Raw genomic sequence first — 23,070 nt, 5'->3', positions numbered from 1 at the left:
AGTTTCCTCGGGCCCGCCCAGACCACAGGTGGTTGCGCAGGGACTGCCTGGCCCTTTGCTGCTTCTGTCTCTTTCCCGGTGTTTGTGGCTGCTGGCTTGCACTGAAGGCTGGCCGAGTACCGACTCTGGTGGAAGCCTTTTCCAGAAGTGTCTTAGGACAGAAGTTGGGTCTTCCAGAGCGTTCTGTTGGCATTGCACGTGGCTGCTCCTTTTTGGGGGGCTGTGGTTGTAATTGAGCCTGTTTAAAGATGGGGTAGATTTCTGCTCGTGCACACAGGGACATCTGGAGCTTGAGTGAGAATTTGTAACCAATGTGGTGGGCTCAGAATTGGAGATGAGAGAAAACACGTTTGTTTCAAGGCTGAAGAATGAGGGGTGACTTACTTTCTTACGCAGATTACACTGGAAAGCGTGACGACTTTTTGCTAGCATTCTCCCAAGCTCTGTGTATAATAATACATCCTTCAAGCTCCTGTTATCTGGTGGGTGATGGAAATTAATTGCTAGGCTCAGCCCATCACCTCAGAACCCTCCCACTGGCATACTTATGAGAAACCTGGGACAGAAAGCCTGTGCGGGGTCATCAGAGTGGTGGCCGGTCCTTAGGCTTGTCTGAGCCTTGCTCTGCAAGAACCAACCAGCTGCTCTGCCCACATTCCTGGGGGGAAGACCCGGAGGGGCCTGTGGCCCTTCACACCACGATCCTACTGGGTTGGAGACTGAGCACTGTCAGGCCACTCAGCACCATCTCTGTGTCTGTGTTGGTTTGGTTCGGGCGTCTTTGGGGGCTTTCACCGGGTGCCATTGTGCACCAGCCTGAGCTTGTAATGGGCTGTTTTTTTGGTTTTTGGGTCACACCCGGCATCGCTCAGGGGTTTCTCCTGGCAGGCTCGGGGCACCATATGGGATGCTGGGATTCGAACCACCGTCCTTCTGCATGCAAGGCAAACGCCTTGCCTCTGTGCTATCTCTCTGGCCCCGTAATGGGCTGTTTTTGATGATTCTGGTATATTGCTTTTTTTTTTTTTTTTTGGTTTTTGGGTCTCACCCGGCAGTGCTCAGGGGTTACTCCTGGCTCTATGCTTAGAAATCGCTCCTGGCAGGCTCGGGGGATCATATGGGATGCCGGGATTCAAACCACCGTCCTTCTGCATGCAAGGCAAACGCCTTATCTCCATGCTATCTCTCCGGCCCCAGTTCTGGTTTATTTCTATTGTAAAAAAAGGTTTTTTTGTTTTTTTGTTTTTGGGTCACACTCGGCAGCGCTTGGGTTACTCCTGGCTCTGTGCTCAGAATTTGCTCCTGGCAGGCACAGGGGACCATATTGGGATGCTGGAATTTGAACCACCGTTGGTCCTGGATCAGCTGTGTGCAAGGCAAATGCCCTACTGCCATGCTATCTCTTCAGCCCTTGTTTTTTATTTTTTTTCCCCGCACCACCCCCCAAATGTTTTTTTTTTTTTTTTTTTAATCTTTGTTAGGTATGCTCAGAGGTAATTCCTGGGCTCTCTCCTAAGAGATCACTTCCCCTCTCCCACCCACCCACCCCCCCCCCCCCCGTAGGCCATGTGCAAGGCAAAAAACTCTACCCATAAACCCTACCCATTGTGCTATCACTCTGGCCCCAACATCTATTTTTTTAAATATCTTTATTTAAACACCTTGATTACAAATATGATTGTAGTTGGGTTTCAGTCATGTAAAGAACACCTCCCTTCACAGTGTAACATTCCCATCACCAATGTCCCAAATCTACCTCCTCCCCACCCCACCCCCGCCTGTACTAAAGACAGGCTTTCACTTCCCTCATTCATTCACATTGTTATGGTTGTTGTCAGTATAGTTATTTCTCTGACAGCACTCTCACTCTTTGTGTTGAGCTTCGTGTTGTGAGCTAGACGAGATCACTTTTTTTTTTTTTTTTTTTTTTTTGTTTTTGGGTTACACCCGGCAGCACTCAGGGGTTACTCCTGGCTTTATGCTCAGAAATCGCCCCTGGCAGGCACAGGGGACCATATGGGATGCCAGGATTCGAACCACTGTCCTTCTTACCTCCATGCTATCTCTGGTCCCACGAGATCACTTTTTTTTTTTTTTTTTTTGTTTTTTTTTTTGTTTTTTTTTGGGCCATACCTGGCTGTGCTCAGGGGTTACTCCTGGCTGTCTGCTCAGAAATAGCTCCTGGCAGGCACGGGGGACCATATGGGACACCGGGATTCGAACCAACCACCTTTGGTCCTGGATCGGCTGCTTGCAAGGCAAACGCCATCGTGCTATCTCTCTGGGCCCTTTTTTTGTTTTTTTTTTGGGTCACACCCTCGGTGCTTGAGTTACTCCCTGGCTGTCTGCTCAGAAATAGCTCCTGGCAGGCACAGGGGACCCTATGGGACACCGGGATTTGAACCAACCACCTTTGGTCCTGGATCGGCTGCTTGCAAGGCAAACGCCGCTGTGCTATCTCTCCAGGCCCACGAGATCACTTTTGATGCTGCTTGGGATGCTTGTGTGCCAGCTTTGCTCCCCTGCCCTTCCCCATGGTTTTCTCCAGGAACTGGGCCATGGTGAGCACGCTACGCCTTGCTCTCGGCCTGGGAAACCAGAGCGTACTCCCGGCTCGGCTGCCCCAGTTCTGAGCAATTCTGCACTGCAGCCTCAAAATCACATCGCAGACTCGCGATTCTGGATGGGTTTGGAGGCGCACTTGAGCCCTCAGTAGGGGAAGACTCCTGGATGTTGAGAGCACACAGGTCGCTGTGGGATCCAGGTCGCTGTGGGATCCAGCAGCAGCATTGTGGGTCTTTGACTCGGTGCCTTTTCTCTTTATTTGCTCCTCGGTGTCGGTGTCTCATGAATCTCTGTGTGTGCTGTCGGCTCCTTCCTCATGTTCCTCAGCTCGGGTGCCTCGAGGTGGAATCCCCAGGTCTGGGTGCGTTTGGCATTGCTGGGAAAGTAAGGTTTCCTGATGAGAGTCACAGGCGGTTTTCTCCCTCTCCCCTGCCAGTGCGTCTGCGCGGGAGCAAGGTCTCCCCGCAAGCCGCCCGCCTGTGCCAGCCTCCTCCCCGTCCGGCCCCGGTGCCCATCTGCTCTCTGCCTGCAGGTGGGTGATGTGCGCCTCTGAGTTATTTATAGCACCGGCCATCGGCCCTCTGGGTCTCGCAGTGCCGCCCTTGCTTGCGGGGAGGATGCAGAGCTGACACATTGGCGTCTCGGCAGCACCAGCGACCACCGAGGGCAGGGGCCCGAGCATCCCGAGCAGGGACTGTACATCTGTCTGTCTGCAGAGGTGGTAGGTTGGCACCCTGGGTGGCAACTGGTGCACGGCTGCTGCTGTTGGCAAAGTTCCAGGGCAGCGGGCAGGACCACCGACCTCACGGCTCCCCCGCTCTGCTCCCTGATGGCCAAGGGGGGCCTCAGCAGTGGCTGCTGGCCCCGCTGACTCCTCCTGTGTCCAGGTATGCTGATCTCATGAACTGTGGAGCTGTGGGCATGGCTGAATTGCCAGAGCAGGCTTGTGGCGCAGCCTGTGCCCGGGCCTGGGTCTGTCTGCCCATCTGCCCCTCTGGTTGCCCGGTGCTCTGGCCTGGGTGCGATATTGCCTTCATGTACCTGTGGCACACATCCTGACCTCACGGCTTTAGCACTGTGCCCACTTTCTGTGCATGACGGGCACGGTTTCTGGTGTCGAGGTGCAGGTGCCCAGGGTCGGGGCTGTATCTGTGTAGGGTTTTGTGTGGAGGATGCGTGGACTCAGTGTTTCGTGTCAGGTCAGGTAGGACGTAGCCTTTTGGCTGAATCTCTTGCTCAGCAGGGGCTGTCGTCTGAGGTCGTGGGCGTCCTGGGTGCCTGTGGGCAGGGCTGGCCTAGGGGCCGCTCAGACATTCCCATTACACACCTCCCCACCCAGGTCTGCACTCTTGGGCCAATGGCCGGGCTTGTGTGGAGAACGATCCAGGGCGGAGCTGGGTGGCGGACAGGGTCTCCAGGCCCGCTTTCTCATGGTTGGCTAGGACTCTCCTGATGGCATCTGTCCCTGGAGACTGGAGACGACTTATCACTTGCTCAGCTGCTGGGGGAGCCCGTGTCCCCTGTGGAACGGGTGGGACGCTGCCTGGCCTGGCCCACGAGCTGTTTCCGGTGCTGCTCCAGGTTGAGCACAAGCTTTGCATGGGGTTGGGTGTCTGAGCCTGGGCTCTGGCACTGCTCGGTCCCTTGGGCACTGCTGGGCGTGACCCTAGGACAGAGCCAGGGCAGACTCTGCACCGCTGTGGCCCCAAACCCAACAGCAGATCAGTGTGTGATTGGCCGAGTGGCAGCTCCCAGGTTGGGGCACTGATGGGCCCAAGATGGGCTGTCGACTGGAGAGTTGTGACCCCTGCCCTGTGACCCCACCCCGTGACCTCCCCTCTCCACACTTCTGGGAGGCTAAGCTTGAGTGCCCTGAGCCCCGGGTTCTTTTGCTGTGGCAGGGACACCGAGAAGGGGCTGAGATGGCACCATGTCCTGTGCCATCTGGGAGCCAAGCAGGAGGGAGCTGGTGCCCTGGCACAGGCCAAGCTGAGTGGCGGGAACTGGAGCAGGCCCAGCCCATCTACGAGGCTGTATGGGCTCTGACAGTCACACACATGGTTCGGGTCAAGGGCACCGCACACGGGTACACGTGGGCTCATGTGAGGAGCCTCCTGACGCGTGCAGGCCTTGGAGCCACGGGGCTGACACCCAGTAATGCTGGCCTGCCCTTTGCTGCCCGCCTCCTGCCTTGCCCTCCCTCCTGGGCGTCTTCGGTGCTGGCCGCAGGAGGTTGGTCAGCCTGCTTGTTTGACCATGCCGCAGGGCCAGTCAGTAGGGTCCCTTCTGCCCCAGGACATGGTGGGACCCCAGCTCCTCTGGGCTCACAATACGCAGAGTAGCCATGAGGTGGACTTGGGAGTGTGAGGGATGATGCCCAGGCAGGCGAGGAGTAGGCAGTGGGAGTGGCAGGGCACTCCCGGTCCTGGCACACACCACAAACCTGGGGTACAGTTTCCCATGGCTTCTGCCCAGGCACACTTGAATGCGCACACACATGAATGCATGCACATGCTAACATGCTTACACTTGCACACACATTCAAACACGCATGAATGCCACTCATTCGCACACGCTCACTTGCATACTCACTTGCTCCTGACCCTCCCCGCATCTCCCCCCCCCTTGTGTGCACATGCTGGGGCCCTGTGGCTCCTCTCCCAGAGAAGGCAGGTCTGTGACTTCGGGCCCATTTGGGGTCACACTCACTTCGGGGAGCCTGCTGGGGACCCCTGCCCCATGCTGAGTGGGAAAGGGCTAGTGCACAGACTCGTGTACCTGGGGAGGCTGGGCTGGGCAGGGCCCCAGCACTCAACGTGCCCACGGCTTTTGCTGGGGCGAATCTCAGTGAGTCTCAGCCAAACTGCGTGCAGAGTCCTGAGTGTTGGGGCCAGTCTGTGTCCCTTACCCCAGCTCCTGCAGCTCCATCAGCTGGTGGTCCCTGGTTGTCACTGGTGCTGTTCTGTTTTACGGGGTGGGGTGGGGTAGGGGTTCCCTCACAGTGCTCAGGGGCACAGCTTAGACCCACTGCTGCAGACCGTTAGTGTTTAGGCCCGTGTGCTGGGGTTCCTGCTGTGTAGACTCTGGTGTGGGCCCTGTGGAGGTCCCAGGGTCCTGTCAGTTGGGGGATGTGGGAGGAAGCGGGAGTCCACGTTCCACTTGGGTCTGGATCAGGGTCTGCAGAGGACGCGGCCGCCACTGCCCCCCATTGCACGGTGCTGGTACTGTGACCCTGAGCAAAAACTGCCTCAGGGTGGGTCCCTGTGAGCCCTCGACACCCACAGACTCTGGCCACTTCGCTCAGGACACTGCTGTGCTGGGACCCTTGGCGCCCTTTGGAAGCAGAGCCGTGCCCAGGGCCATTGCGGGTCCTGATGGAGTAGGGGACATGAATGGACCCGCCCCTCCCCTGCATCTGCCCTGTTTCTCACCCCTCATCCCCTTGGCCCCTCACAGCCTGTCGGGGTGCTCTCAGCCCAGCAACTGCCAGGACCCGTGTTCTGTGCTCAGCAGCCTGGTGCGTCTTGCTGGGGTGTGAGCAGAGCCCAGGCAGTAGGTGTGGTAGGAGGGCCTGCGAGGTCGGTGCAATCAGCGGGGTCAGTGGGGTCACTGTGTTTAGTGGGGCCACTGGGGTCAGCGGGGTCAGCAGGCCATTGGGGTCACTGGGTTTAGTGGGGTCAGTGCTGTCAGCAGGACAGTGGGGTCACGCGACTGGTTCCAGAAGAATCTCCCATAGAGGGCATCGGGTGATGGGGGTGTGGTATCAGGGAGGCCCGAAGATGGAGCCTTGGCTTGGTCACGGGTGTGAGTGTGGACCTGGGCCGGGACCAGGTGTGGCGACTGTGGGCTAGGGGTGCTGCCCTCGGCCCGGCTCTGATGGAGTTGGGGTCCACCGCCCAGGTGCCCGTTCCTGTGCCGTCCCCCTCCTTTGTTCCTTTCGAGCTCAGGTTTGAGGATGTCCTGCTGTACCCCCTCCAGCTCCCGTCAGCAGCCCCATACTTCGCCCTGTCTCACTCGGTTCTGTCGGGCTCCTCACTGGTTCTGGGGCAAATGGGGATTTGGGAGAGATGGCTGGGCGCCTGCCTCAGCCTGTCCCGTGCATGTGTGTGCGCGCCTACATGTGTGTGTCTGCGTGTGTGTCCATATGCGCACACCTGCTTGCATGCATGCGGCTTGGGTCCTGGTTCTTGCCAGTCTGGTTCTGGGCTGAGCCATGTTACGGGCTGTTCTGGTTCAGGACTGATCTGTGTCACGGGCCGCTCTGGTTCTGGGTTGAACCGCGTCTCCGGTTCTGGGCCCCACACATACATCCCTCTTGACAACGTGGCGGGACAGGAGGGTGTATTTTTAACCGTTGTGAGCTGCACTGCAGAACCGTGTGAAAGTAACACCTTCTGTGTCAGAAATAGCCTGCCCAGAGCCAGCCGCTTCTTCGTCTGGAACGTTCCACAGCAGTGAGTCAGGGAAGGCGGCTCACCCAGGGCCCCTTGGATCGGAGTGGGAACAGGAGCAGTTCTGACCTCCTCTGTGAGCCTGGGGGACGGGGTGCTACCCCCAGCCTTCCTGCTGTTCAGTGGGCCCCAGGGAGCCGAGGTGAGGCTGCACTTGTGAGGGCAGTCCCCCTGGTGCTGGTGGTCGGGCCTCCCAGGCCAGCAGGTTGCCGTGCCCCACCCCTGGCCTGCGCCCCATCCTAGGCTGCTGCCTCCCCTTGTTTATTGGCTATGCTGCGCGTGGCTGTGCACACGTGTGTGCATGCATGTTTGTGAGTGTACGTGTGCGCGTCTGTGGTGTGTGAAATGGCTCAGTTCCCCAGTGGAGTAGCCTGTCAGGACAGGCTCTGGGGCCCCTGGTGGGTCGCGTGGGCGATTGTGGCATGTTGGTTCCCTCGTGTGTGTGTGTGTGTGTGTGTGTGTGTGTGTGTGTGTGTGTAGGGTGCGGGGTCTGTCTCTTGCTGCCTGCCCATTTGGGCACGTATGGGGGTAGCTTGGGGGACAACTAGCAGGTCCAGGCCTCCTGGGCCCGTTCTACTGCAGGCCACTCACTGCCTGGGGTCTGAGGAAGGCATGGGGGCGTGGCCCGCAGCTTCGGTCCCAGTTCCCATGGTGGGCAGGCCCCCAATGTTCCCACAGTGGCAGCTCCTGTCCTGGTGCTACCACAGCGGGCAGGCCCCAAGTGTTTCCTTGGCTCTGGGGGCCCAGGCTCCTTGGGAGTGAGTGGTGGGTGCTGCCCACTGGGGGTGCCCGTCCCGCCTCCACTTCCTGGAGTCTGATGAGGGCGGGGTGGAGGCTGAGGAATAATAGGAAGTGCCGTTTCCTGTCCTGTCCCCGGCCATCCCAGTCAGTCCGTCTGCTCCCGTCCTGGGCTTGGCCTTGGCCTCAGCCTCGGCGCCACCATGAAGGTGAGTGTGCCTGGCTAGACCCCCTTTTCTTCGGGGGCTTGGACCCTGTTTCCCGGCTCTACTTCAGGAGCGCGGGGTTTTCGGGGTGACAGTAGCAGGGCAGTGGGACCGCAGGCCTTGTACCCTGCGCCAGCTGCCCAAGCTGTGGGGTGACGCCCGTCCAGCCCAGCCTCTGCTGACTGGTCCCTGGAGGTGACTTCTCGGGGACGGTGGTCTTGGGTGGACATGCAGCCTGTGATAGGGCAGCAGGGGCCTGGCAGGAAGGGGTCCTGTGGGACAGGAAACAGGCAGCATCACAGGGAGGAGCCTGGGGCCTTTCAGCATGTCCCTGGGCCCTCCATGCTTTCGAGGGGCATGTCACGGAGGCTGTGCTGGGCGAGCTGGGACCTGGACGTGTGACCAAGGAGTCTGTTCTGGGGGTGGGACCACACCCCCTCCCTTCTAGCTTAATCAGTTGGTGCTGGGACACTGCCTCTCCTTCGTTAAGCCAGTAGTAGTAGTAGTAGTAGTAGTATTAGTAGCAGTGGTAGTTGTGGTAGCTGTTGTTCTTGTTCAGCACCAGCCAGTGCTGGCTGCCACTAGGGCTCTGTCCCCTCACTCGCCTGCCAGGGTGTGGGTCACGCCCAGTGCGCCCCATCTCCCTCCCTGCCTATGGTCTGGAAAGCCTTTTCTAGGATCTGTCCCTCATCTTGTCCCTGTACATGTCCTGTCCCTTCCCCCTCTGTGTCTCCTGTGCCCTGTCCCTTGTCCATGTGTTCTCCGTGTCCCTTGTGTCTCCCCGATGGCCCTCCAGGAACAAACCTGGGCACCACCAGCTCTGGGCAGGGCTCCGAGGTGAACGGGTGAGGCAAGCGTGTGTCGGCTTCTGCTGGACTTGGGCTCAGACTCCCCAAGCCCCCGGCTGCCCCGTGCCCACAAGTACCCACCAGGCCTCTGCTGACTGGCCGGTTTGACTTTTGTCTTGCAGACATTCGATGCCAATGACTTGTACCAGGGGCAGAATTTTAACAAGGTCCTCAGCTCCTTAGTGACCCTCAATAAAGTCACTGCAGGTAAGTTGCACACCGGAGCGGTGTGGCCCGGGCTGGGCACCCACTGCTGGACATGGGGACTCCTCCCTGGCGCAACGGGGGTGAGCACTGCAGGGAGAGTCAGTGTCCCACTTGACCACACAACCAGAGTTCGGAGCCGGCCAGGAGATCCTCTCTCTGCAGCCTGTTGAGCTTCTGTGTGAAAGGCAGAATGGGGGGATGGGGAGACGGGGAAAAGGAGAGGACACCTCTGCCCAGAAGACTGCAGGGCTGGGGGGGGGGGCTGCGCCTTGGTGGCGCCCCCCCCCCCCCCCCCGGCATTCAGGGCTCTGCTCGGGCGCCTTCTTGTGGTGTGGCCCAGGGGAGGCTTGTCCTGGGTGGGGTGGCCCGAATGAGACCTGGCCTGGCCACCCACACTCCCATGTGACAGACACGTTCTGTGGGCCGTGAAAGGCAGCATGGCCACGTGTCCCCAGGCGCTGACTCTGCCCTACCTGTGCCCACAGACATCGGCCTAGGCAGCGACTCCGTGTGCGCCCGGCCGTCCTCCCACCGCACCAAGTCCTTTGACTCCCTGGGATCGCAGCCCCCACATAGCCGGACCTCAAAACTCTTCCAGGGCCAGTACCGGAGCCTGGTGAGTCTGCGGGTGGGCGGGGGCATGTGTGCAGGGACAAGTCGGGCAGAGTGCATGCTCAGGCACCTTGACCACTGGGCGTGTCTGGGGTTGGCTGCCTTGAGGATGATCCACCAGGGAGGGCAGAGGGCACTGACGCTGGTGGGGGCTAAGGAGACGGGTGGGTGCAAGCTGTCATGCAACTGACGGGGTCCAGGGCTCATGTGGGGGAGCTGGTGAGAGGCCCAGGTGTGTCCCACAGCCTGTGAGAACATGCGGGACTCTGGGCTTCTGTGGCCTCAGTGCCCCACGGCCACGGTTCACTGTTCTGGTTTTCGTGCTGGACTTCTGTGGCCATGGTTCTATTTTGGGGGTTTCGTGGCCATGGTTTCCTGGTCCTGGTTCCATGGCTGTGGTTCTGAGGCGTGGTTCCATGGCCGAGTTATTGCTGTTGTTGCTGTTCCCTCTGATGAATTCAGACTTGTGTGTGCCCGGTCCTGGAGAGCTCTGTGTGTGTGTGTGTGTGTGTGTGTGTGTGTGTGTCTGTGTGTCTGTGTGTAAGAGAGAGAGAGCCTGGTGGACCATATGTGTGTGAGAGAGCCTGGTGGACCGTGTGTGTGTGTGTGTGTGTGTGTGTGTGGTGTGTCCAGTGCCAAAGGTGTCCATCAGTGTGTGTGTGTGTGTCCAGTGCCAAAGGCGTCCATCAGTGCCAGATCCTGGGCTCCAGCCCAGCACATACCAGCCCAGGTTTGCAGGACCCTAATGAGGGCTGTGCCATATCTGCATGACCAGGAAACAGGTCCCTGGAAACCCTGCATTCCTCTCTGTACGTGCAGGCGAGGGTGCTTGGAGCAGCTGTGCTGGGTCCACGGTGCTTGTCAGGACCGTCGCTGGCAGCCCAGAGCTCAAGGCGTTGTGTGTATGTGTGTGTGTGTGTGTCTGCCTGTGGTATAGTTCAGTGCTCTGCTGCATCTGCCTTTGTGCTCATGTCTTGGCGTCTGTGTATCCTTGTGTCTTTGTGTATGTATCTTTTTTGTCTTCTCTGCTTGTGGCCCTGCTGTCTTGGGACAAGTGTCACTGGCAGCCAGGGCTGCACTGTCGGGGTCCCTGGCTAGCCCAGGCTCTGTCCTCCTGGCATTGCTGCTGCCTGCCCGCACCGCTCACCGGGACTTGCTTCCTCTTCCTGCTAGCATGCTTGCCGGAGGAGGACGTGGGAGCTTCCTGCGGGTTCCCCATTGTTGTTGCCTCCTCTTTGCCAGGCCTGGGGTCAGCTGATCCCTGGTGGTGGGGGGAGGTGCCCGCAGCCCTGGACCATCCTGCCGTCCATCTGTGCATCCCACCATCTTGCCGTCCCCCTGGTGCTTCGCCTCCTGAGCACCCAGGAGGGGCTGTTCCTGTTTGTACCTGGAACACGGGCCTGTCAGGGTGCTCTGCTGGGTGCTCAGGGCCTGTGACACCCCGGTCACCCAGAACACAAGTGGAGCTGGAGTGGGCTGGGGCCAAAGGGTGTGTCTGGCTACAGCCTGGCATGGTCCCGCTTGAGTTTGTTGGGTGGGCAGAGAATGAAGCCTCTGAAGAACAGGAGGGGTGTGTGTGCAGGTTCAGGGGAGTTGAGCCTGTGTGTTCTTGGGGGCAGGCGGTGTGTCTCGGTGTTGTGGGCTGATCGAGGAGAGCTGCATCCTTGGGGCATTGCCTTGGTCTGACTGTGAGATAGTCACCTTGTCCCCCCGGGTCCTTTCCACAAAACACCTGGGTGTGGGTGAGGGTTGGACCTCGTCCCTCCGCCCCTCTGCACCTGCCTCCCTGTGTGTGTGCACTTGTATATCCTTGGGTCCCGTCCTGTCCCGTCCCATCTCGGCTTGGCCTGGCCCAGCCTGGCCCCTGTACCTGCCTGCTGGTTCTGCAGTGCTGGGGCTCAGGCCTGGCTCCTCCTCCTCTTCCCCTTCCTCCTCTTCCTTCCTTTCTTCCTCTTCTTGGCTCTCCTAATCTTCCTTCCCCCTCTTCCTCCTCCTGGTTCTCCCCCTTGTTTTCCTCATCCTCCTCCTCTCCTCCTTACTCCCGTTCTTCCTCCTCTTGCTGCCCATGTGGGCAGCTCAGGCCTGTGCTCACCTGGTCATATGGTGCCACGGTGGACTCATGTGCAGTCCTGCATGTGCCCATGTCCCTGTGCATGTTCCTGTGTGTCATGCTTCTGAGACATTGGGGAGGGGGCTGACTGCACCCTTCGGTGCGTGTGCAGGTGGGGCTGGGCCTGCCCATTGGACTGTGGTGCTGACCTGCCGGCGTTTTTTCTTCCTGTTGCTCAGGACATGAGTGAGACAGGGGGCAGCCAGCTGGTGGTCCGGGCCAAGTTCAACTTCCAGCAGACGAACGAGGATGAGCTGTCGTTCTCCAAGGGCGATGTGATCCACGTGACGCGTGTGGAAGAAGGGGGCTGGTGGGAGGGCACGCATGGCGGCCGCACCGGATGGTTCCCCAGCAACTACGTGCGAGAGGTCAAGCCCAGTGGTGAGCGCCCCCTGCTCTGTCCCTGCCCTGCACTCATCCCACCCTACCCCATACCCACCCTGTCCCCACCCTGTTCCCTCGTCTCTGCCTAGGCTGTGCTGGCCACAGGGGGTCAGGGGTGGGTTCCGGGGCATCTCTGAGTGTCCTGCGGTTCCCTGGCCAGGAGCTGGGCTGGTTTCCCTCTGCCTAGACAGGCCGTGGTGGTCAGCAGAAGTCCCCGGGTCCTGGAAATTGGGGTGTGCAGGGGCCTCAGGGACGAGGAGGCTGTAGTATCACATGATGGGTGGGGGCTTGTTCAACTTAGCTCTTCCTCTGTGTCCTGAGAACTGGGCAGACAGGGACACACACACACACACACACACACACACACACACACACACACACACACACACACACACACACACACACACACACACACACACACGGTAGCGAGCCCTTCCATACGGACAGACCATGAGGACACCCAGGGGCAGTGAGCCTGTGGTAGTCAGTATGCTGCAGGAGCATTGTTTGCCGAGCCCTCATTTCCATGTTCTTAGCTGTGTTTGTGGCGTCCGAAGCCCTCCCCCCCTCATCCCTGAGGTGATGAGCACAGGCAGGATGAGGGGTTAGATCTAGTCCCTGTGTGGGTGAGTGAGGGCCGGGCTGGACCTGGGGCTGCTGTCATGGCATCTGAGCCAACTGTGGACCTTCTGTTCCAGAAAAGCCCGTGTCCCCCAAATCCGGGTCCCTGAAGAGCCCCCCCAAGGGCTTTGACACTACGGCCATCAACAAAAGCTACTACAATGTGGTGAGTCTCTGCTGTGTGTATGTGAGAAGAGGGGGCTGTGAGGGGTGTGTCTCAGGATGTGCGAGTGTGTGTAAGGGGGAGTGTGGCTGCTTGTGTTTGAGTGTCTGTGTGTCTGCATGAGTCTGAAGGGTGTTTGTGTGAGGGGCATGTTTGTGAGGTGTGTTTGAGGGGTGTGTGTATCTGAGTGTGTGTGAGGAGGGTGTGGGTGTCTTGTGAGGGGGATGTGTGTGTCCGTGAGGGTTGTGTGAGTGTGTTTGTGAAGGGCATGTGTGTTATGAGTGTGTCTGCCTGTGAGTGACACCGTCACCTTGGAGACAGCTTCTCATCACCATATGCTGTGTCCTTGTGTCTGTCTCATCTGTCACCGTCTTCACAGAGGGTCTTTCATGTGTCCCCCACAACGCGTCTATCGCAGTCACACACCCTCATAGCATGTCTCCAGCTGTCAGTCAGGGTCAATCTAGACCTTTTCACTGCAGCCTGGTCCAGTCTGTCCATCTAGAGGCGGGGGAAGCTGTGCAGAGGGCAGGAGCGAGTGCAGGGTGAGTCCTCGACTCTGTCTATTCCTATCTCCTCAGGAGATGCGCTTTTTTGCTCTCTGGGTGGAGCTCTCAACTCTGTGACTGGGCCCAGTGTGTGTTAGATGTTAAGATAGCTCGTTTCGGCCCGGAGAGATAGCACAGTGATGTTTGCCTTGCAAGCAGCCGATCCAGGACCTAAGGTGGTTGGTTTGAATCCCGGTGTCCCATATGGTCCCCCATGCCTGCCAGGAGCTATTTCTGAGCAGACAGCCAGGAGTAACCTCTGAGCCAGGTGTGGCCCAAAAACCGAAAAAAAAAAAAAAAAAAAAAAAGATAGCTCATTTCCCTGGGGGTCTTGTTCATCCCTGGTCTTGTCCTTTTGGTCTGAGCCTGCAGAACTGGGTGCAGCACCTCTTCACACTCTTTTCGGAGTCCCGGAGAGTGGTTTGATCGTGTCTGCGGGGCCTGGGCCCACAGTCTGCGCAGCTAAGCTGGAGCCTGGGCTGCACCAGTCTCGGGGCCATCAGCAGGCTGGGCCGTGCTGGGTTGTCCCCATTGGACTGACGCCTGCAGTGTGGGGTGCAGGCCCTGACAGGAAAAGAATCTGGCTGTGAGGGGACCCACCTTCTGGCCTACTGTGAACCCCTGGGAGACTCAGTGGGCCGGGCCGGTTCCTGCTGAGCCAGGAGCCTTGGTGTGTGGCGGGTTGTCTTGTTAGGAGGTTGGTCTGTGAGCTTCTGGGCTTGGGACAGGAGGAAGTCAAGAGGGGGCTTGTGCTTTTTCATCTCCCCAAACTCTCCTGTTTGGGAAAACCCTTTTCCCAAGGCCAGGAGCCCAGGACATCTTGTGTGGTGCCGGGCGGAGTGGGCAGGGCTGGGCTCAGATGCATGGTGTGTGTCTGTTGCAGCGTTGGCTCAGGCACTTGCCCAAGGCGCTGAGGCCCCACCTGATGACCCAGTCTCACACCCCCAGCAGTGCTCTCAAAACTTCTTTGAGAACATCAGTCATGGATGCAGCTCAGACTGGGAGCTCAGAGATGGGGTGGCCCCCAGTCCTGCCTGCTCCCAGGCTTCCTGGCGTCTGAGGACCCGAGGGATCGAGGCTAGATGGCATCATGGGATGTGAACCTGGCTGGGTCGGGCCTGCTGCGTAGTGGGGCATGGCAGTACCGAGGGGCTGGTGGCCCCGGCTGAGAACTGTGTGTGTGGTCCCTTCACTTGCGCACCAGGACACTGTAGAGCGGGGAGACCGGCCTCCGTGGAGTCCTGGTACAGCCCTATGAGGATTCCTGAGTGCCAGCCTTACGTCAGGCCCACTGAAGGCCACTGAGCTCTGAGTGGGCCCATTGTCTGCCGCTCAGGGCTCTCCTCACCCCTCACAGCCCAGCGTGCCTCTCCTGCTGGCACATGGGGCCCTGCGGCAGCCGGAGCCTGAGGCATGGGCAGGTGAGGGCCCGGATGGCACCCATTGCCCCCGGGCTGTGTCTGGGCTTCGTTGGTTTCGTTTTGTTGACTCATTTTCTTTGGTGGTTTTGGTCGCACCCGGTGGTGCTCGGGTCACTCCTGACTCCTATCAGGAATCACTCTGATGGGGCTATGGCTGCCGGGGATGGAACCGTGTGGGCTGTGTGCAAGGCAAACACCCTCCCAGTGTTGTTGACACTCTGCTGGGAAGCTGTGGGTGGGGTATGTAGCCTGTTCGGGCTGGAGAACGGGTTCTGCCCCCATTCTGATGGGCTCCGGGATGGGTGGTGTGGAGTCTGCGGCCGACCTCCCCGCTTTGTGCTCCGGGTGCCCTCAAGTTGGGCCTGGTGCCCCTCTGGGCCAAGCTGCTTTTCGCCTCATCCTTTGCCATTTCCTCTGTGCTGTTTTGGTCCAGAACCCTTTTTGCTGGTGTCTTGGCTCCCTGTGCCTGCTATTCTCGGGTGCCTTGGGGGCGGGGGGGGGGGCCGCCTCACACATATGAGCGGATTCCCACAAAGGGGCTGTGTAAATGGACCCATTCAGGGCACGGCCTGCATGTGCGGTGGGTGAGAGTCAGAGGGCGGGTACTAGCGTGTGTCCATCGCTGCCCTGACCCAGCCCGACTGCTTTTTCAGAGGGAGCTGGGGGCGGGCCAGCCTCCCGCCTGCTGTGCTGGCCCGTCCACGGACTCTCGTGAGGGCCCTGCCAGAGCGATCCCCTGGAGCTGCTGACCTGTCGTCCAGCAATTGTGGACAGGCAGCCTCTAGTTTGGAGGTTGGTTCCCAGTGGCTCTGCTGTCCGGGAGGAGAGGACTGTGAGGGGGGTGCCTAGCAGCCCTAATTAGTGGTGAGCTATACAGGGTGTGGAGTCCCCAGGATGGGGCTGGGAGCTGCTTAGGGCCCTCTGGCAGGTTTTGCCCTTGGGCCCATAGCCCCTCAACTCTGCATTGTAGAGCGTCCTTTTAGAATCCACTTCTGAGGACCTGCAGTGTTACAAAGACAAGTCCTGGTGTGAGGAGCTGAGCTTCCTGGGTGCTTCCTCACACCCAACACTGGTCATGATGCGCACTCTGAGGCCCTGGGGACGCGGAGCAACCTTCTTGATGAAACCTTCCTTTTAATTTTTTTTTTTTTGGTTTTGGGGTCACGCCCGGCAGCACTCAGGGGTTACTCCTGGCTCTATGCTCAGAAATTGCTCCTGGCAGCCTCGGGGAACCATATGGGATGCCGGGATTTGAACCATCGTCTTTTTGCATGCAAGGCAAATGCTCTCTGTAACTGCTTCTGCTCCTGTCCTTTACTGGGAGAGAATTCCGACCAGCAACTTTCTCTCAACCAGGACAGAAGGCAGAAGACAACTACAAATAATTCGCGAGTGTTAAGCTCTTTTGTGAACACCTAAAAAATTAAGCTGTAGAAGTTAGTAAAACGCTCAGGGTGACATTGCCAGGCGAGAGCTTTATTGAGGGGAGAGCAGGGTTTTTATGCCCTGCTCCAGTGGGAGGAGTAGTAACATAGGATTGAAACATAAACCAATCAGATTTGTACAAGTACAACAATTTTAACCAATGGGAGCACATTTTGATGGCGGGAAGGATAAGGAGGAACCTGGCAGGATGGGGGGAGGGGAAGCAAATTCTTAAACAAATAGCTAATTGATATTTACGCAAATACAATTTTTTGTTTAGCCTATTTTCCATTTAGATCTATCTTTTGTGCAAGCAATAAGGATCACAGTATAAACTTTTACAGAAACATATCTATAACTATATGCTTGAGAGCAGACACAAAAACAGGTTCCATGGAAGGGTTAAGGAATCTGGTTAAGCCAGATTCTGTGTGTTGAGCTAAATTTATTTGCAGAGTTTTCTGTTGGTTCGGGGCTATGCAAACTTTTGTGGCTTGAATCAGGCAGGCGGTGGAAAATTCATTCAGAGTTCCTTTGATCATGTGGGGTGCTCGGTCGCCCACACTCTCCATGCTATCACTCCAGCCCCACTCGACGACATTGTTATGATAGTTCTCAGTGTAGTTATTTCTCTAACAGCATTCACCACTTTGTGGTGAGCTTCATACCTTGAGCCGGTCCTTCTGCCCCTCATCTCTGGGAATTATTTCAATGTCTTTTATTTTTCTTAAAATCCATAGATGAATGAGACTATTCTGTGTATCTCTGTTCCTCTGACTTATTTCATTCAACACTACAGATTCCATGTACATCAGGGGTCTCAAACTCAGTTTACCTGGGGGCCGCAGGAGGCAAAGTCGGGATGATCCTTGAGTGCAAAGTCAGTAGTAAGCCTTGAACATTGGGGTGTGTGGCCCAAACAACTAAAACAAAACAAAAACAGATTTCTCTAGGGCAGGGCCACAAAGTGTTGTACCCCGCGGGCTGCTAGTTTGAGACCCCTGATGTACATCTATGCATAGGAAAATTTCAGGACTTCATCTCTCCTGGTGGCTGCATAGTATACCATTGTGTATATGTACCATAGTTTCTTTAGCCATTCATCTGTTGAAGGGCATCTTGGTTGTTTCCAGAGTCTGGCTATTGTAAAAAGAGCTGCGATGAATATAGGTGTGAGGAAGGGATATTTGTATTGTGTTTTCATGTTTCTAGGGTATATCTCTAGGAGTGAATAGTTGGTTCACAGAGGAGCTCAGTGTCCAGGTTTTTGAGGAATTGCCATGTTTTCCATAAAGGCTGGACAAGACAGCATTTCCACCAGCAGTGAATGAGAGTTCCTTTCTCCCCACATCCCACCAGCACTGATTGTTGTTGTTCTTTGTGATGCGTGCCAGTCTCTTTGGTGTGAGATGGTACCTCATTGTTGTTTTGATTTGCATCTCCCTGATGATTAGTAATGTGGAGCATTTTTTATGTGCATTTTGGCCATTTGTATTTCTTCTTTGAGGAAGTGTCTGTTCATTTCTCTCCCCATTATTATTATTATTATTATTATTATTATTATTATTATTATTATTATTATTGCTTTTTGGGCCATACCTGGTTACTTCTGGCTATGCGCTCAGAAATCGCTCCTGGCTTGGGGGACCGTATGGGATGCCGGGGGATTGAACTACGGTCCGTCCTAGGTTAGTGCGTGTAAGGCAAATTCCCTACCACTTGTGCCACCGCTCTGGCTCCTCTCTCCTCTTCTCCTCATTTTTTGATTGGGGTTAGATTTTATTTTCTTGTTAAGTTCTGTCAGTACCTTGTATATCTTAGATATTGGTCTCTTATTTGATGGGTATTCGGTGAATAGTTTCTTCTTCTATTCTGTTTCCCATTTTGTATCCTATTCATTATTTCCTTTGAGGTGCAGAAACTTCTCAGCTTAATATAGTCCCATCTATTTGGCTCTGCTTCCACTTGTTTGGAGAGTGCTGTTTCTTCCTTGAAGATGCCTTTAGTCTCAATGTCATGGAGTGTCTTACCTACATGTTGTTCTATATACCTTATGGTTTCAGGTTTGATATCAAGGTCTTTAATCCATTTGGATTTGGCCTTTGTGCATGGTGTTAGATGGAGGTCTGCGTTCGCTTTTTTGCATGTGGCTGACCAGTTGTCTTAACACCACTTGTTGAAGAGGCTTTCCTTGCTCCATTTTGCATTTATTGCCCCTTTATCAAAGGTTAATTGATTGTATGTCTGGGGGTCATTCTCTTAATACTCAAGTGTATTCCATTGATTGGAGGGTCTGTCTTTATTTCAATACCATGCCTTTTTTTTTGTTGTTGTTTTTTTTTGGGTCACACCCGGTGGTGCTCAGGGGTTACTCCTGGCTGTCTGCTCAGAAATAGCTTCTGGCAGGCACGGGGGACCATATGGGACACCAGGATTCGAACCAACCATCTTTGGTCCTGGATCAGCTGCTTGCAAGGCAAACGCCGCTGTGCTATCTCTCCGGGTCCAATACCATGCCTTTTTAATGTCTGTTGTTTTGTAATACAATTTAGTCTGGTAAAGTGATGCCTCCCGTATTCCTTTTCCTAAGGGTTGCTCTAGCTAATCGTGGGTGTTTATTGTTCCAAATGAATTTCATGAGTGTTTGATCCACTTCTTTGAAGAATTGTCATGGGTACCCCATCTGTATAATACTTTGGGGATTATTGTCGTTTTAATGATGTTAATCCTAATCCATGAGCAGGGTATGTGTCTCCATTTCCTTGTGCCCTCTTTTATTTCTTGAAGCAGTGTTTTGTAGTTTCCTTTGTATAGGTCCTTCACCTCTTTAGTTAAGTTGACTCCAAGGTGTTTGAGTTTGTGTGACATGAATATGAATGGGATTGCCTTTTTAATGTCCATTTCTTCTCTGTCATTATTGGTGTATAAGAAGGCCATTGATTTTTGTGTGTTAATTTTGTAGCCTGCCACTTTGCCATATGAATCTATTGTTTCTAGAAGCTTTTTGGTAGTCTTTAAAGTTTTCTAAATACAGTATCATATCATCTGCAAACAGTGAGAGCTTGACCTCTTCCTTTCATATCTGGATGCCCTAGATATGCTTTTCTTGCTTAATCACTATGGTAAGAACTTCTAGCACTATGTTGAATAGGAGTGGTGAGAGAGGGCAGCCTTGTCTTGTACCACCAGAACTTAGAGGAAAGGATTTTAGTTTATCTCCATTGAGAATAATATTTGCCATTGGCTTGTGGTAGATGGCTTGGTTATATTGAGAAAAGTTCCTTCCATTTCCACTTGATGAGAGTTTTTGTTTGTTTGTTTGTTTGTTTTTTGGGCCACACCTGGTGATGCTCAGGGGTTACTCCTGGCTATGCGCTCAAAAGTTACTCCTGGCTTGGGAGACCATATGGGACGCCTAGGTCCCGTCCTAGGCTAGTGCTCGCAAGGCAGACACCTTACCTCTAGCGCCACCATGCCGGCCCCCGAGAGGTTTTTTTTTTTTTTTCTTTTTTTATCAAGAATGGGTGTTGTACCTTATTGAATGCTTTCTCTGCATATATTGATATGATCATATGGTTTTTATTTTTCTTTTTGTTGATAATGACGTATTATGTTGATTGATTTACGTATGTTAAACCATCCTTGCATTATGGAATGAAACCTACTCGGTTGTGGTGTGTGACCTTTTTTTTTTGGTTTTTGGGCCACACCCGGCGGTGCTCAGGGGTTACTCCTGGCTGTCTGCTCAGAAATAGCTCCTGGCAGGCACAGGGGACCATATGGGACACCGGAATTCGAACCAATCACCTTTTGGTCCTGGATCGGCTGCTTGCAAGTCAAACGAAGCTGTGCTATCTCTCTGGACCCAGTGTGACCTTCTTGATGAGGCTTTGGATCCTACTTGCCAGGATCTTGTTGAGGAGTTTTGCATCTGTGTTCTGATGAAACCTTCCTAATGAAGGCCCTAAGGCCCCTCATCCAAGCCTTTCTGCTGTAGGTGCTACAGAATATTCTGGAGACAGAGAACGAATATTCTCAGGAGCTTCAGACCATGCTCGCCACCTACCTTCGGCCGCTGCAGAGCAGTGAGAAGTGAGTGTGGGCAGGATCTTGGCCTGAGGAGCAAGGGTGGTGGTGGGCAGGCAGGCCCCTCACGTTCTGATTCTCCTCCAGGCTGAGTCCCGCCAACATGTCTTCCCTGATGGGGAACCTGGAAGATATCTACTCCTTCCAGCTGGTGCTCGTCCAGTCCCTGGAAGAATGTACCAAGTGAGTGAGCTGGGGTAGGGGGCCATCCGGGAGACTCAGGGTGTCGGGTCTATGTTCGCTTGAGGCCGAGTCACTGGGTGCTGTGTTCTGGCAAGGTGGGTCAGGATGCCGTCTGTGACCAGTGTCCCTGTGCCTGAGTGCTCCCCCGTCTGACTCCCCATGTGCTCCTTGTGGTCTGTCCTGTCTTGTGGTCTGTCCTGTCCATGGTCTGCCCTATGCCGTGGCCTGACTGGCCCGTCTGTCTTTCCCTGCAGGTCGCCTGAAGCCCAGCAGCGAGTGGGCGGCTGCTTCCTGGCACTGACACCGCAGATGCGGGCGCTGTACCTGGCCTACTGTGCCAACCACCCCTCAGCTGTCAACGTCCTCACAGAACACAGGTCCCATGTTTGGTGCTACCTTGCAGGCTATGGGGAAAACTCGGTTCTTCTGAGGAGAGCGGGGACCTGATCTAGGGGGTCCTTTTCCTGCATCCTTTTCCGGAGTCTGTATGCGGTGCTCCTTAACTGTGAGACGGGCCTGCCCGGAGCCCTGCGTGCACAAGAGCTCCTCGGGGTGCATGGCCCGTGGTTCTGCTGACCTGTGGCAATGCCCCTCCGTTCTGTGCCTGCAGCTTTGGGTTTTCTCTGTCCCCCGTGTGCATTTTTACCTGTGACAGTGAGAGTAACCGTCGGGAATGAAAGGATCAAAAGCTCATGTCTTTATTATTATTATTATTATTATTATTATTATTATTATTATTATTATTATTATTATTATTATTATTATTTATGCTTTTGGGCCGCACCCAGCAATGCTCAGGACTTACTCCTGGCTCTGCACTCAGGGGACACTCCTGGCAGGGCTTTGGCTGATGTGAGATGCTGGGGCTCGAACCTGGGTTGATCTCATGCCATGCTATTGCTTCAGCCCCAGGGAGCTCTTTTCTTAGAGATGAACCTTTCTGCTAAGTCACACACATGTGTCTGGCAACTCTTCAGCTTGTTTTGAGTGGGTACTCGTGTTCGTGGATGCATGTATCTGTGAGTGTCTGTGTGTGTGTGTGCGTGTGTGCGTGTGCATGCGCCCTGCTACCCAGCATCAGGCATTGCTCCCTGCCTCGTGCTCATGTGGGCAGCTCTGGCTGTGGGTGTGAATGTGGACATGGGTGTGTGTGTGTGTGTGTGTGTGGACTGGCCCGTAGTTGTGATAAGCACAGAGGCTGGTTCTCACCTGGTCTCCGACCCCATCAGCCTTGAGCTCTGTCGGGAGTTGGGATGTTCATGTGGACGGTTGTTCATGTGCCCACTGCCCCTGACGTGTCCTCCTCTTGGTGCAGTGAAGCGCTGGGGGAATTCATGGAGCTGGCGGGTGCCAGCAGCCCCGGCATCCTGGTGCTGACCACCGGCCTGAGCAAGCCCTTCATGCGGCTTGACAAGTACCCGGCCTTGCTCAAGGAGCTCGAGAGACACATGGAGGTACCAGTGGGGCCGCACTTCACAGGGGCGGGGTGTCCCTTGTCCTCTCTGCGCTAGTGCCAGGGCCCCATAGTGTGGCTGCGCCCACAGTGTTTGGCTCCCAGTGCCTGTGCACCCTTGCTGAATGCCCTCGTGTTGCTGGCCTGTCAGTGGCTGGAGAGCTGAGGGCCTGAGAGGAGGGCAGAGCAGCTGACCCTGTCTCCCTTCACAGGACTATCACCCGGACAAGCTGGACATTCAGAAAGCCATGGCCGCCTTCAAAGCTCTCTCGGTGGGTCCGCGATGCTATCACAGCCCCACAAGGGGATGATAGGGAGGACCCTGTTACCAGGATGTGGGCAGTGACCTGCCCACGGACTCCCTGGAGCATCGGTTCTGTGGTTTTCATGGGTCGGCCTCTCTCCAGGTCCAAGGTTCAGTGTCCAGGGGAGTCCTGCCCTCCCGCCCCTCTCTGGCCTCCTCTCGCACTCAGCACTGCTGACCGGGCCCACAGGGAAGCCACTGTCCCCACGCAGGACGACGTGCTGCACCGCCCGCTTGGGTGACGCCTGCCTGCTCTCACCACACTGTCGCCCCTCTAGGCCCAGTGCCAGGAGGTGCGGAAACGGAAGGAGCTGGAGCTGCAGATCCTGACTGAGGTCATCCGCAGCTGGGAGGGCGACGACATCAGGACCCTGGGCAGTGTCATCTACATGTCGCAGGTCCTGATCCAGTGTGCTGGGAGTGAGGTACAGTCTCCGGGACACTTGTCCAGCTGGCTCCTGGGTCTGGCCGTCCGGGGGAGCCGAGCTCTAGTGCTGGGGCAAGCTCAGATGTGGTGGAGCTACTGTTGCTCCTTGGAGGTCAAAAACTCGTGTGCATAGACAGAGGCCCACAGGCTCCCAGGAGGCCACAGGAGGCTTATGGGAGGTTCACAGAGGCCCACAGCTGGCTCACAGCAGGCACATGGGGTCCTCCCGCTGACGATGCTCTGGACTTGGGAGCACAGCAGGGTGGGGTAAAAGGGGCCGATGCAGCAACGTTCACGACGAATGCCAGGAGTTGCTGA

General features: G+C 55.9%; 1 protein-coding gene across 4 annotated transcripts in view; it reads left to right on the top strand.

Annotated features, from left to right (window-relative positions):
- The window catches only part of ARHGEF7 (Rho guanine nucleotide exchange factor 7), a 496,685-nt gene that overhangs the window by 454,318 nt on the left and 19,297 nt on the right, over nt 1–23,070 (top strand). For all 4 annotated transcript variants that reach the window (XM_049778113.1, XM_049778109.1, XM_049778110.1 and 1 more), the window contains 10 exons: nt 8,931–9,015; nt 9,501–9,631; nt 11,917–12,118; nt 12,820–12,908; nt 20,297–20,391; nt 20,473–20,568; nt 20,823–20,945; nt 21,884–22,022; nt 22,234–22,293; nt 22,604–22,750. In XM_049778113.1, coding sequence (XP_049634070.1) covers nt 8,931–9,015; nt 9,501–9,631; nt 11,917–12,118; nt 12,820–12,908; nt 20,297–20,391; nt 20,473–20,568; nt 20,823–20,945; nt 21,884–22,022; nt 22,234–22,293; nt 22,604–22,750 — 1,167 coding nt within the window. The remainder of the gene's footprint in view (nt 1–8,930; nt 9,016–9,500; nt 9,632–11,916; nt 12,119–12,819; nt 12,909–20,296; nt 20,392–20,472; nt 20,569–20,822; nt 20,946–21,883; nt 22,023–22,233; nt 22,294–22,603; nt 22,751–23,070) is intronic.

This window comes from Suncus etruscus, chromosome 8, assembly GCF_024139225.1.
Source record: "Suncus etruscus isolate mSunEtr1 chromosome 8, mSunEtr1.pri.cur, whole genome shotgun sequence".
NCBI lineage: Eukaryota > Metazoa > Chordata > Mammalia > Eulipotyphla > Soricidae > Suncus > Suncus etruscus.
This window is presented reverse-complemented; position numbering and strand designations above follow the sequence as displayed.